This window comes from Vitis vinifera, chromosome 5 (genome assembly GCF_030704535.1).
Source record: "Vitis vinifera cultivar Pinot Noir 40024 chromosome 5, ASM3070453v1".
Taxonomy (NCBI): Eukaryota; Viridiplantae; Streptophyta; class Magnoliopsida; order Vitales; family Vitaceae; genus Vitis; species Vitis vinifera.
Window position 1 is genome coordinate 25,031,692 of NC_081809.1, and position 14,807 is coordinate 25,046,498.

Genomic DNA, 14,807 nt, shown 5'->3' on the forward strand with positions numbered 1-14,807 from the left:
GCTTGATGCTCCTTGGTAGTGGCTTAGCCTAACCCACCATTGAGCTTATCTGATAAGCTTGAAGGTTTTAATTAGTAGCTAACCATCCTCTGTCTGTCTTAGTAACTCATTTCTCTTTCTCACCTTATTTATCTCTTATAACTTAATTAGTTAACATCAATGAGGCTAAATATATTAATTTACTAATTCAAAATTAAATTTTAAATGAATTATATAATTTAAAAATATAGTAAATTTCTAACTAATTTTAATTGTAAGCATGAACAAACCTGATAAAACCAAACTCTTTTGAAGGTAGATCCATTGATGGGAGGACCCTGAAGACAAACAGCATCTATTTACAGTATCTGAAATGGGGAAGCTTAAAAAGATTTTGGATGGCCAAGAGAGTAAGAGAAAGCAAGAGTCAATTACCAGAGAGACAACAATGGCCAACCTGCTTCTCTTCATGTTGGGAGCTGTCTCCACAAAGATGATGGACAATTAAAGAAAATATGGATAATTCAAGAAAAAAACAAAATCCAAGCTAATCAACATTGAGCTGGGAAATATTGATTTTCTATAGCAAGAACAGAGCCTCAATGGAATTTCTAAAACTGGATAAAACCTAGTTTCATGGGAGGAAAAAAATATTCAACACAACTAAAATGACATTTCTGAGCATTGAAAAAAGGCTTTGTCCTCTGCAATGGAAACCCGAAATGGAAGATGCATCACGAGTCATACTCAGTTTTCCCAGAAGATAAGAGACCATTCTTTATCATCTAATCAACTGTTGTGCTAAGAGCTGTCATCCTATTTCTGGTTCTTTTTATGATCTTCACAATAGCCGGCTGAGAGACTTGATAAGCAGTTTCAAATTGCGTCTTGTAGCCTCATCACCCGTGAATCCCAAAATATCAGAGCTTATATTCTGCAATGGTGGAAGGACAACAAAGAAAAATGTGGGAAAGTTTAAAATGTAAATGAGGAGGTTTTGTGAATCCAAACATAGGAAGAAGCTATAAGCTAAGAACTGACCTCAATGTTCTTCAAAGTGAAAATCAGTGTGTATATGGACTTTTGGATCAGCTCGGTGTTCTCAGGAGTCAAGATAGATGAATGCACCCTTCTGCAGGGGAAAAAGAGAAATACTTGCTTATTTGTAGGTATAAAGAGCTGGTACATAGAAATAAATACATTCCATTTGTTATCCATTCATCTCCAAAAGCATGTGAAATGATGTTTTGGTCTAGTCACATAGTGAATGTAAACACGCTTAAATGAGAAAAAAAACTCATTTCAAAATTCACCCCAAAACAACAATTGAAGTAAATTCTGAACTTTGGCACTCCAAGCTGCATTGAAATGAGTTTACATCATAGCATGTAACATGTCAGATTTTAAGACACTATTACAATGGTGATGGTTATATTAATTGGTAGTGCCATAGTGCTGATGAATTTAGATGGTGGTGGCGGGTGACAGTGGTGATGGAGAAAACCAGAGTATGGAGGGGTGGTTCCATCTGTGGCACCATTGGGCAGTGGTAGAAGTGGGGTGCAGGTGGCAGAAGCTAGTTGGCATCTTCCACAACCTCCAAAAAACTTTGCCAGGATGGATGCCATCCTCTAACAACATTATTAAATACCACACAAATATGACCAACTCAAAACACATCAAAAGGAGCATTTTACCTCAATTCCTCGGTGGCTTGTGCTAGGCTTTTGGTTAAACTCTCAACTTCCTTCAGCAGTCCGGTATCACGAAACTCAGTCACCAAAGGTTGAACATCTTCAGCCATGGCTTTGATCTGAAACATCACTACATCAAAGATAAAAAAAGCTGTGCATGAGAATACGTCTAGTGTTTAAACTTCACAGGCAAAAGAGGTCATGTTCAGATGTCTTTTTTACGAGTTTAAATAGTGGTGGTATCAAATACACTAGCATTGAGTAAAAATGAGGATTTCAAGCTCCATCACACAGCTGGCCAGCACACATGAACACACTGCCAATTTGAGCAGTTCCTGGTTCCGACAAAATGCCTTTTCCCACCCTTGTCGCAATCACCAAACAGTCACCCATTACAGAACCAACATGACAGTAAGAAGACAGCGCCATCACCTCTCTCAGAAACCTAAGGAGCTATTCTATTTTACCAGTTTAAATTTTCCACTGAAATGAAGGCAGTAATATACCACAATGTGGTTTGCTGAGTAGTGACAAATCAGTAATTGCAACAAATGTTGCAAACCCAATTTGGGAGGCAAGAAATCAGCTCAAATCCACATGAGCTCAGAACATGTCAAAAAACATCAAGATATCTAGGATTTGGCTCATCTTCATTGATCTCAGTTCTGCTTAACTAGTCACATTTCTCTAGACAGCATCACAAAAAGGATCAGGGCAAATCATATGATGGATCCTGTCTAGTACATCAATTGAATGAAGAAGCAACTTCGGCAGAACACTTCTAATAATCCAATTCAAGAATGCAAGAGTGGCAGATGTATGGGTGGTGAAGGACAATCAGGGTCATTGGAATCCCTGTTCTCGTACCCTTTTAAGATTGGAATCTAGAGACAGTGGGTCATTTTATAGAGTGCATTTATTCCACGGGAGTCCTAGGGAAGGTGTGGACAGGATGGTTTGGTCAGGAGTACACTGAAGTCTTATTACAATCTTTTGTACACTGCAAGAGTGAAGGTCTTTCTCACAAAGGAGGTGTGGGGCTTTAGTGCACCTTTGGGGGCATGTTTCTTTGTTTGGGAGGCTACTCGGAAGAAGATTATCACTATTGACTACTTGATGAAGAGAGAGCAGGTTGTTTGTCAATAGATGCGGTTAATGTAGGATTTCCAAAGAGTCACCAACTCAACCTTCATTGTAAAAAAGCTAGGTTGTTATGGGATTTGATATTCACCATGTAAGGGTTTCAATGGGTTCTTCCTTAAATAGTTAAAAATCTCCTTTGGAGTTGGTACCAATGGGGCTTGAAGAAAAGATGGAGAAAGGTGTGGAAATTGGCTCCAATTCTGGTGCTTGTGAAAAGAGAGGAATGGAAGAGTTTTCAAAGGTGAGTATCAACCATATTAGATGTTGAAAGAATTCTTTTTCAATTTGTTGTTAGAGTGGTCTAAAGCTCCTATGGGGTTGGAGTATTGCTCTTTCTTTACTTTTATTTTTTATTTTTTTTAATAATAATGTTTTCGGTTGAGGCTGTTTTGTTGCTATTTATGTCTTTTCTCTTCTTTGCCCTGTACACATGAGTTGCACTCCATTTTCAGCTAGACACTTTACTAACATCATACTGTATTTTCCAACAAAAATTAAAATAATAATAATCCAATTCAAATACTTATTTCCTTCAAAAAGTTCTCAGAGGTTTTTAGAACATCCAAAACAATTGATTGAAATTGAGAGTTAAAACTATCAATTTAAGGTTATTATCACTAAATGAGATGTGAGCCTTGATTACTAGAAATTACTGCCCAAATAACATCAAAGTGGAATTACACTCGATTACTTATACTGAGTATTCAGTAATAACTGGAGATTCTTTTGAAGGTTAAACAGCCTTGATAACTAAGCAAAATCAGATGTTGATGACATCTTAGGAGCTCAAGGTATAAGAACTGGAAGTTGTTGCTGCACCTTTCTACTAACCTGGCCTTCATATATTGTTTATTGTAAATTTAACATTTCCAAGAGATACAAAGACATGACCATGAACCAGTGTGGAAACGTTAGAAGATAAACACAGCATTTCAAAAAAAAAAAAATAATAATAAGGCCAAGAGAATGTTTTATTTAAAAACAAAAGCTAACCGTGTTGTTGAAATGACCAAACTTCATAGCCAGTTTCTACCTGTAGGTGTTTCAGATCTTCAATTTGGTGGCCCATAAAAGGAGGAAAAGACACAAAGAAAAGTGTGTAATTTTCCAGTTACTTGGGGTTTAAAATAGGAAACTGTTGCAAAGGTCAAGTTTTCCTTTTTTTTTTCCTTCCCTTTTTCACTTTTCAACAACCAAACAGAGCTGGAAGGAAAACATTTTACTTTTATTTTTGGATGCGCAAGAATGGGAAGAAACCTTGTGCCCATATGGACTACCTAATCATGTTTTTCTGGACCAAAAATGAAAAGAAAAAATCTCAAACAAATTAAGAACCTCCTAAAGATGTCGTTAATACCCTAGTGTTCCCCAGCCAATCTAATCAGTAAAAGGAAAGCGAGGTACCCAGCACCCTGATATTCTCTGAAGGCCATCTAATCTTGTATGAGCTCTTTGTGAATGGTGGTCACTCAGAAGTTTTAAAAAGATGCAGGTACTTGGATACTGGGAAAATAAGGCTCCCAAATCAAGTCCCCAGAACATTAGCAAAATAAAGAATGGATACTTTGCAACTTGATATCATGTTTAAAGATTTGACAGAAAATATTGTTTTGGTGAAGAAATGAATAAATTTTGCATATTTCTCAGTAGCATCATTCTCCACAAAGTTGGATCATCGAATAAATTTTGATAGTAAGATGAAAAATTCAATCTCTTCACCCAACACCCCATCTTTACCTAATAAATATTCAAGTCTCAGAAAAGGGCATATTGCTGCTTTTGATCTATGAATAAGTTCTGAATAAAACTCTTTTCAGGACCCTCCCACAGTGGCACAGATATCTTACTGGAAATGTCCAATCCCACACTAAGAACAAAACATCTGAAGTTCCTACTCTGTTTTGCATACCTCTTTGATTGTTGATCTGTTCATTGAACGTCCCTATGAAAAATGGGAGGTCACATTTGGTAGTTTAACATGGTATCATACCTCTAGTCTACAGAGGTTTGGAGTTCAAATATTTCACTCTATTCATTCCCTCTTACGATCTGTGATCCATTGTTTGCCTTCTCATGTGTATTGGCCAACTATACATTGTTAGTCTATTACCTAAGAACTTAAGCTTTTGGGTCAATTAGTAACTTAATATTGTAAGATGCTACTAGGTAGGCTTTCACATTACTGAAAAAACATATCCAGGGAAGCTAAATATCATCAGAGAACTAAATAGTGACAGAAGAAGTTTCCTCTGATTGTTATAACAACATTCTATCTGGATATCAAGAATCATTTGCCTGTTCAAGATTCTGGATGAATTTTTAACACAAACAGATGAGACATTACCCATTCTAAAATAGCAGTCAAATGAACAGGATACTTGAAATTCAAAGCATCAACTAAACATGATAACAGAAGATCACACCTTTGCAAGCAACGGCCTTGCCTCTTCAATAATAGATAAAGCTCGTTCGGCCATTGAATAGCCTTGGGCAATACCAATTTCTTCTACTTCACGTCCAAGACGGGTAAATATCCCAACCAATGCATCCAAGCTTACCCCTTGATATCCCCTTATCTTTTGCCTGTCGCAAACAATTACACCTTCTTTAGTGCAATCTGGATCAAGAGGTCCAACTGAAGGTGTAGGAAGTGGATCTCGGGGTGTAATATCAATCAAAGTTTCCATGAGAAGCCCAGACTGATTCACCTCAATCAGTGAATTTTGGGGTATGATTATTTTGTCATCTTCAACCTACAAAAATATGATGTAAGTTAGAGAATATGAAGAATTTACAGTCAATAAACTCTTAACCATGATTCAACTATATCACTACCAAGATGTAGATAAAATGATAAATAAATAAAGGTTTGGTGACAGCAACAAAATTTTGGAATATAACATACCTCAACAACTGCTTCAATGCTTTTCAAAGAAGGATTAACTTGAATAACATTGCCAACAGTCACCCCTCTAATCCTCACCGGTGTGCCTTTGCATATGCCACAAGCCTGAGTGAACTCAAACACAGCTAGATACTTCCTGAATTTAGACCGCAACTGAAATCCCCTCAGCCAAGCCAAACTGAGAACAAGGAGAACTGTACCTGATACAAGAAAAAGCCCTACCCCACCTTCCCAAATGCTCCTCCGACCAAAGCCAAAATCACTCAATGGACGTAATGTTTGCTTCCACACATTCCGAGGAAAATCCAATATAACTGCAAGTGGATTCTTAGTTTTTGAAGGAGAGGGCGGTTGAGAATGTCCTGCATCTGCAGAATTAGCTCTCACTAGCAAGAGTTTCTTTCTTGATCTTGGTGGAAGACAAGGCATGAAATTTCCAGAACCCCATGGGAGGGTAGCCAATGCTGAAGATAGTGCAGCAGGGCATGTTGGAACCTGAACTATTGGATTCCCAACCATCACTTACACAATCCCAGTTGAATCAATGTCCTATATCAGTAACACGGTTGATATAATCTAGGCCACAATCCTAAATTTCACTTGTCCTGAACCATAATTGATGTGAGAAAGAGAAAAGAAAAGAAATACATTAATGCTGTGAATCCAAATTAGCCAAACAACAAGAAAAAACTGCAATCTGAAATGTAAATCACAGGCAACACACAGAGTGATGATCCTGAACACTCTTGCACATTAACCATTAGAAATGAGCTAGGTCTGATACTAGTCTCAAGATACAGAAACTTTATCTACAATCAATAGGGGAATGAAACTTGAATTATGCATTTCAGAAGCTATAATTGATTAAAAATACAAGTATCATTACCAGAATATTTAAAAAGATCAAATACACACTCAATACAAGTATCATTACCAGAGTATTTGAAAAGATCAAAATACAAGCTCAGACCTTAGAAATTAAAATCAGGCAAGAGAGAGAGAGGCACAGAACAAGTCACTAATTCTATGCTGGCTACTAAGATAACTCAACTTAGTCCCTATTTTGGACTGGCAAATTACATGTTTTAGTAATTTTATTTAAAAAAACTTCTAGTTTAAAAAATAGCTTTAAATGGAAGTGAAGACAATGTTGCTTGTCATGGAAGCACTTTTTTAGATTATATGGGAAAATGTTTCATGTTTAATGAAACTTTTTTAAGACCATGAGTCTACGATTGCCATTTGTAGCTTCCATCCAAGGCTAAAAGTAAAATGCTATGCTTAACAAAATCTTAAGTAAGCTAAATAATTTTAGATTCTGTTTAGACTTATTTTTTTGTAGGCAAATAAAGTTATAATGTTATGTAAAGGGCCAAAAGAAATAGCACACCAAAGTACACAGGACGAAAAAATGCACTCCAAAAAAGAGGGAACACAAAAACTAAACCCTTCGTCAGCAAGAGTCCAACCAATCTACAAAATCAATTATATGTTCAAACTTGTTTTTGAGTTTTAATAGAATCAAAACAGCAGAAAATACATCTCAGTTGATTCCAAGTTTAACTAGGGATCCAGGAACATAAGAAAGTAGCTCAGAACAGCATTTTCTAAGAAATTTGACCACTGCCATGATTAAAATTATTAAGGAGTTCAAGGATTCAATAGTTTTTGACTTTTTTCTCATATATTTTCCTCCAGTTTCTCGGCAGCCAGACAGATTACCTAAATCAACCTCTATCAACAGTCATAATACTAAATAAATTGACACAGCCCAATTCCGAATGGGTTTCAGAATTGGACCAATTGAATCTAAACAAAACCATGTTGATTCATCATCAAATCTTCTAGCTAATCACAAACACAAGCAAACACAACAACAGTAATAACAATTGCGGGTCCGTTTGGATGCTGAGAAAGTAGAAAATAAAAATTAAAGAAAAAACGCAAAAATGAAAAATAAATAATAAAAAATATCTTGTTTTCTTTGATTTTCTTGGCAATTAAACACACGGATATGAAAAGCTTGAATTGATTGCGAGATTAGGGTTTATCGAAAGGAGGATTTACCTGGAGATATGGTTTTAGGGTTGAAGCTGCGGAGGGCATTTTCGAACTTTCAGCGGATGAAACCAGGAGTCTCAGGTTTCTCCGACACGGGAGGAGAGAGGAAATTAGAAGGAGATGCCCATGATAAAGGAGGCTCTGATGAGGGTGTTTTTCGTAATTGTGCCCTCCACACATGAAATATGTGCTCTAAGCCTCCGACTAAAGTGATTGCTACTTTATTTTTCACTTTTTTATTTATTTATTTATGGGCAAAATGTTTAAATAAACTAAAAAAATATTTTTTATTATATATATATTGCCTTCTTATGATATTTTAAATTTTCTAAAAATAATATTAAAAATTTTATTAAATCACCCAATTTTAAATACTTCAAGCACTATCTAACCATCAATCATGTTTAGAGTCTGATAAAAAAATTAGAACGTATTTGACAATGTGTCTATCTAAAATATTTTTAATAAAATTATTTTATGTTTTTCTAAAATATTACAAATAATTTTTCAACATTATAAATGATATTTTAAAGTTTTAAAAATATTTCTTAGATTTTATTAAATACCTGAATTTTGTTTTTCAAAAATACTTTTTAAACTAAAAAATGCTTATTAAAATTACTATTAAAAAAACTCTTAAAAGTGCATTTGAAAGTGATTTTAAGAAGTATTTTTAATATTTATAATACAGTTGGATATATATATTAAAAGTGTTTTTTATTTTTCACAATACCTTATATAACAAAATATATGATATTTTTTTTACTAGTCACCTTTATTTTTAAATTAAATATTCATCCCATTCCTTTTTTTAAAAAAGAAAAAAATTCGTCCAAACATTAGAAAAATATTTCTAACTTGTTTTAGAAGCACCAAACATGGTACTGATGATGAATTGTTGAAAGGGAGAGGATGCTAAAGAGGGAGAGGGTAACGGGTTTGGGATTTTGGAATAAATGCAAGCTTGCAGCACAAACTTAGGTGTATAGGCTCATACCAAAAGGGCACTTTGGACAACATTTTAATTAAATTATTTTAACCCCATTAAAAAAAATTAAAATAAAAAACTTGTTCCGACAAGTTGTTTTTAATAATTTTTTTTTTAATAATATTTTTTTTTTATAAAAAAATTGTAAATTTAATTTATATAATTTTAATTAAATTTAATTCAACTCTTATAACAATAGAAATAATTTTTAAATTACAAATAAATTAAAGAAAAATAGGAAATAAATAAAACATAAATAGTAATATTATAATAAAAATATATATTATATTTAAAAAAAAGACTATTTTATTATATGTTATAAATATAAGGATATTGGCATCTTTGTAATTTTTTTGTGTTAAATGAATAATAATAATTGTTAATGATATCTTATTTAAAATAAATTACAAATAAAGTTTAATTTTTTTAACATGTAAATAAATCAGGGTTTTTATTACATGCATATATTTAGTACTTGATTATGAACATAATATTTTAATTTAATCTACGATTAATTTGATTATTTTTTTATTTCAAATTATTCTTAAAAGTTTAAAATTTAATTCAAAATTTTAAATTACTAATTATGTTTTAGTTTATATATTTATTTTAAGTCATTATAAATCAATTTTTATCCATAAATTTATTGTATTAATTAGTTTATTATTTGAATTTCAAATTATTTTAAAAAATCACTAGACTTGTTAATAAATCCAACACATTAATTCTTATTTAATTTGAAGTTTATTTACTTGGGGAAATTTTTTTAAAAATAATGATAAAAATAGAGTTGTTTTAAACCAATTTTTTATCATAGATTTATGGTATTAATTAAATCATTATTTGAATTTTAAGTTATATTTATAAATTATTAGAATTATTAATGAATCCTGTAGATGAAGTTTGGTTTAATTTGAAGTTCATTTACCTAATGGAAAAAATTAGAAGAGAAGTCATAAAGGGGTTTTAGACTTTTTCTTTTTATAAAAATAGAAAATTGCTATTATTTGGACGACCATTTGAGTTACCATAATTCATTAATGAATACAATGCATAAAGTCTTGTTTAATTTGGAATTCTTGTCTACTGAAAAAAATTGAAAAATAACGATTCTAAGTAAAAATAAAAGCAAACAATAAAATCACTTTAAACCAATTTTGATCTATTTATAATATCAATAAGTCATTATTTGAATTTTAAATTATTTTTAAAAGTTATTGAAAATTTAGTAAATATTAAATATATATATTTATATATTTATTTAAAATTGATTTTGACCATGATTGTCTATGACATTTTAGTATCAATTAAATAAGTTTTAAAAATTAATAAATTTTATGTATTATCTATAATTTGATTTAACATTTATTTGCTTAATGAAATTTTTTTAAAAAGGTTGAAAAAAAAAAACTTGGAAAAACAAGTGTAATTAAAGAAAATTATGAAGATTTTCAATATTGATATTAACATACTAATATTTTTTTACTTCTCCATGTATACTTTTTGTTTTTTAAAACTAGTGAAAATAACTTAAAAAGATTGTTCTTTATTTTATTTTGCTTTTAAGAATTGAAAACAAATAACCACGTCAAACAATGTTATGAATTTTTAATCAGAAAACCAAACGAGGTCTATATGTATGAATAGATGAAGTGTTCTACAATCAAAATTAATCTTCAAAGATGATTTTACAATTCATGGATTGAATGTGACTTCAAGAATCCCTTCAAATTTTATAAGCAAATTTTTATTTTTAAAAACAAATGTCAAGAAGAGAATAAAAAGAAGACTTCCGAGTCTAATTATCATAACATAAAAGGGGTAAGAAATTGCAAAATTGGAAACTAATCAATAACTTGCCTCCATCTTCGAAGTCCGGGAACAAACTAATCAAGCAAAACCCAATCATGATATAGAATCTTCATTGAATCACAAAAACAAAAATTCTGAGTCTAAAACACAAGCAGCCCAAATAAAAAAGTATCATCCTAAACTTAGACATCCATGATGCATTTCAAACTAAAAAGAAACACAGCTTGAGAGGAAACAATACCAAGCTACTACACTCAATAGCCCCATTTGCTTTCCTCAGCCAGTTTTCACAGGTCTTGGACACTCAAACCTGCAAATACCAAAAAAGATCAATTAGCAAACCCATATGGAAACCAATGACATGCCATAGTAGTCTGGACCAGGATTCATAGGAACTCTCTACATTTTATTGATGAGCTCATTACAGTTTGCCTAGATTTTAGAGGTGAAAATCAGAAATCCAAAATGGGATCATCAAAGCAAAAAAGGTTTGACAGCAAAGCGGATGCTATGGATTATTTTCTGGGGTTTTCTTTCTTCCCTTCTTCTTGCTTCCCTTTTATTTGTTTTCTGAATAAGCAAATACATAGACTGCTAAGCAGGTGGTGAACCCTAGCACTTTGTGGTGCACAAGGAACACCCAAAATTAAGATGATATAACCAACCTGGAGGAAGAGACTGCTTCAATTTGTCAGCCTTCTCTGCATCAAAGACGCAAAGTGTGTAGAGGTACTTGGAGCAACGGACCTTGAACTTAACCACATCCTTGCTCCTCTTGATCTTCACGGAGCGTGCATCTTTTCTCCTCGCAGTGAGAAGGAAGTCCTTGATCTCATGAATCTGCTTCGGCTGGATATCAAAAGATTAAACATAAAATCACATGAAATGTTAGAAAAGCATTAAGATGTCATAAAATATTGATTTGAACCAAGTAATTTTACAACTTAAATTAAAAAAAATGTAAAATTAGCTTGCTAAATGGAAATCAGCCCATACCCCGCCTATTGTATTTTAGATATCATCCAAACATGTCGGTAATAAAAGAAAAAAACAACTCCAAAAAAAGAATAGCAAGCTCTTTTTGGAAAATAAGGGCCTGCTTTGGCTGAATATCAAAAGACTAAACATAAAATCATATGAAATGTTAAGAAAAGCATTAAGATGTCGGGAAATGTTGATTTGAACCAATTAACTCAAATTAAAAAAATGTAAAATTAGCTTGCTAAATGGAAATCAACCTATGGGGGCCTATTGTATTTTAAATATCATCCAAACATGTTGGTAATAAAAGAAAAAAACAACTCAAAAAAAAAGAATAGTAAGCTCTTTTTGGAAAATAAGGGCCTATTTAGCAACTATTTTCGAGATCAGTTTTCTGTTTCCCAAAACAAAAAACAAGAAAAACATCTCTGGCAACGAAAAACTGTTTTATGTTATTATGAACAGAAAACAAGGTGTTTTAGTTGTTTTCACTTATTTTCTAAAGACTGTTTTGAAAAATAATTATACAAACATGTAGAATAATTACAAATAAAGCACTAGACATAAGAATTATTTCTAAAACATATTTAAAAATATTAAAAACATGTTAAAAACATGTTAAAAACATGTTAAAAACATTTCATATTTGCAAATAGATTTTTGTTCTAAAAAACACCATAGAACAATTTTTAAAAACTGTTCTAAAAAATTGTTTTTCATAAATGTTTTTAAAATAAATTACCAAACAAGCCCTAAGCTATTATGACAGATAAAAGCTTCTTAGTTACTAAATTGGAATCCTCAAACAATGCCTTCCTTAATAAGATGGCAACTTATACCAGTTGAAAATGATCAGAAGAATTAAACAGGTTAGAATTACAAATAATGACTGTGAAGATTTGACCTCTTTTTTTATATACATGCTTAGAAGCATCCATAGTTCACCTGCAGATCTGTATGGCCAAAGAATGACCAATTTCACAGTTGTAGTTGTCATTTTCCTACTCTAGTAGATGAAATACTTGCTATATGTATCTGTGTGTATATGGATTTTATCATACAGGGTTCAAATGCGTACCAGCATAGCTTTAAAACAAATTTCTGGGTCAAAAAACAGAGAGAAAGGGCGTAAGGTAATGAATCCCAGCATAGCTTTAAAACAAATTTCTGGGTCAAGAAACAGAGAGAAAGGGCTTAAGGTAATGAATCCCTTTGGGGATTTAAATTCTCGGGAAAATTGTTACCATGTTACACTATTCAAAATTTCAAATAGAACAGTCATTAATTCCTAATTTGTGCATTTGCACCCCCTGTGTCAATAGGAGTAAATTCACAAAACAACCACTACTTGACAAAAGAGTTCATAAAAGCACTGATTATTCAGTCCTGTGATACCCAAACTAATCCTTAGTGCCCCATAAAAATCATTAAGAGATTTTTCTTGATTCGAAGGAAAAAAAAATCACTAAACCAAGCTTAGAGGAAAACTTAATGCATACCTGAGGGCGGCTTTTCCCCTCTCTTAAAGGAAAATAAAACCAAACATACAGGTGTTTTTGGGGAAAATCCCAGCAGCTTGTCCACAAAAACAACATGCAAGAAATTGCAGGCAAATGCTGCTTTCTCATCCATTCTAATAAAATACAGAGAAATTTATGTTGAGGAAAATGGGACTTTTTTTGGAAAAGACTTTCAGAAAACAGTTTCCAAAAACACATTTCCAAACAAGTTCCTCAGGGTGCCACCAGGAGAACCAAAACAAAAAGGGTTATCTAAATCACAACCGTACCCCCCAAAAAATATTCAAAACTTTCATTTCGTTTCTTTCTTGTCTGAGTTTTCTCAGCAATCAAACAGAAAATTCAGCAATACATGTTCATTCTGTTTTTCAGATAACCAAGCTAAAATCTAAAACTTAAAAGTAACCAAAGCTGCTAGATCGCACCAACCCTTTTCCCCACGTGGCCTCCGAGAAAATATATGAAAGAAAATTTCCCCCATTTTCTCTCGGCAACCAAACGGAGCATGACCCAAATTTCACAATCAGAAGAATAGCATAACTAAACTAATCAAATTGACAATATGAGATCTAAAACTCAACAATTTTACATTAATCCATGCAAATAAAACTAACCACAGAGAATGATTCGAAAATTGAAACAAAAAGCTGAGAAAAATCAGATTAAAGACCCATGAATTCAGATTGGGAGTACCATTTTGCGGGTGAGATGCCGATTCGATTGTGAAATGGCCACGCTCAAAACCCTAGGGCTTTGTGTGTTAAATATATACGCAGACCTCGTAAACCCTAGAAGATTTTCAATGTTTTTACATATTGACAATTTTGACCCTGTGCGAAATGTTATTTTGCGGTCAAAAATCTTTGTTTGCATTGGATTTGGGCCTGTGGGCTGGCCTCGATCACTTTGGATTAGCCTACTTTGTGAGACCTTTTGTTATATTAAAAGACGTCTTAGGCATGTTTGGCGACTGCTTTCGAGAATAATTTTTTATTCTTCAAAATAGAAAAACACCAAAAATTTATTTTCTATTCTTTGTTCTTATAAATAAAAAATAAGATGTTTCTAAAATAATATATTTTAATTGTTTTTACTTATTTTATAATTTTTTTTAAAAAATAATTATATAAACACATAGAATGATTAAAAATAAAGTAGTAAACATCAACATTATTTTTAAAACATATTTAAAAATATGTTAACAATACTCCATGTTTTCAAACAAACTTTTATTTTATAAAACATCATAAAACTGTTTTTAAAAAAACATTCTCAAAATCTATTTTTCAAAACTATTTTTAAAAATAGTTATCAATCGAAGTTTAAATATCTTAAAACATTACTCAAATTTTCATAGCTCGACATGTTTTTTATAACCTAGTAAGGTTTTTCGTATCCTATGCATATTTTTTTGTATCTAAATTTCATTCATTGTATTTAGATGATAAATTTTCACATTTTAATATATTGGTCACATTTTTTATTATTATTATTCTAGTCAAATTATTCATCTTATAGTCACACACACACACACACACGTGTGTGTGTGTGTGTGTATATGGACTTTCTTGACTACAAACCAATGATTAGTAGATGGGCAGTGTATGAACTAGGAGAATTTATTTATTATAAAATATATGTCATGTCGAGTGAGGTAGAAGTACTACATAGAACCAATGACCCAACAATATTTAGTGGGATTAGTTAGAGGTGCATCATGCATG

The 14,807-nt window shown here is 32.1% G+C and overlaps 2 protein-coding genes across 2 annotated transcripts; both read right to left on the bottom strand.

Moving 5' to 3' along the window:
- Positions 1-420: 420 nt before the first annotated feature.
- On the bottom strand, positions 421-7,938 carry LOC100262832 (protein TRIGALACTOSYLDIACYLGLYCEROL 2, chloroplastic). The gene is made up of 6 exons (XM_002272392.5): positions 7,789-7,938; positions 5,722-6,326; positions 5,240-5,569; positions 1,677-1,792; positions 1,021-1,111; positions 421-913 (listed from the first exon to the last, which is right to left on the bottom strand). Exons 2-6 carry the CDS (start codon positions 6,238-6,240, stop codon positions 821-823), a joined length of 1,149 nt encoding a protein of 382 aa, XP_002272428.2. The 5' UTR covers positions 6,241-6,326; positions 7,789-7,938; the 3' UTR covers positions 421-820.
- A 2,719-nt stretch (positions 7,939-10,657) lies between these two features.
- On the bottom strand, positions 10,658-13,821 carry LOC100268138 (60S ribosomal protein L38). Its single transcript, NM_001378017.1, has 3 exons — positions 13,777-13,821; positions 11,248-11,431; positions 10,658-10,892 (listed from the first exon to the last, which is right to left on the bottom strand). The coding sequence occupies exons 1-3, from the start codon at positions 13,777-13,779 to the stop codon at positions 10,870-10,872; spliced, it is 210 nt and encodes a 69-aa protein (NP_001364946.1). The 5' UTR covers positions 13,780-13,821; the 3' UTR covers positions 10,658-10,869.
- Between the last annotated feature and the right edge of the window lie 986 nt (positions 13,822-14,807).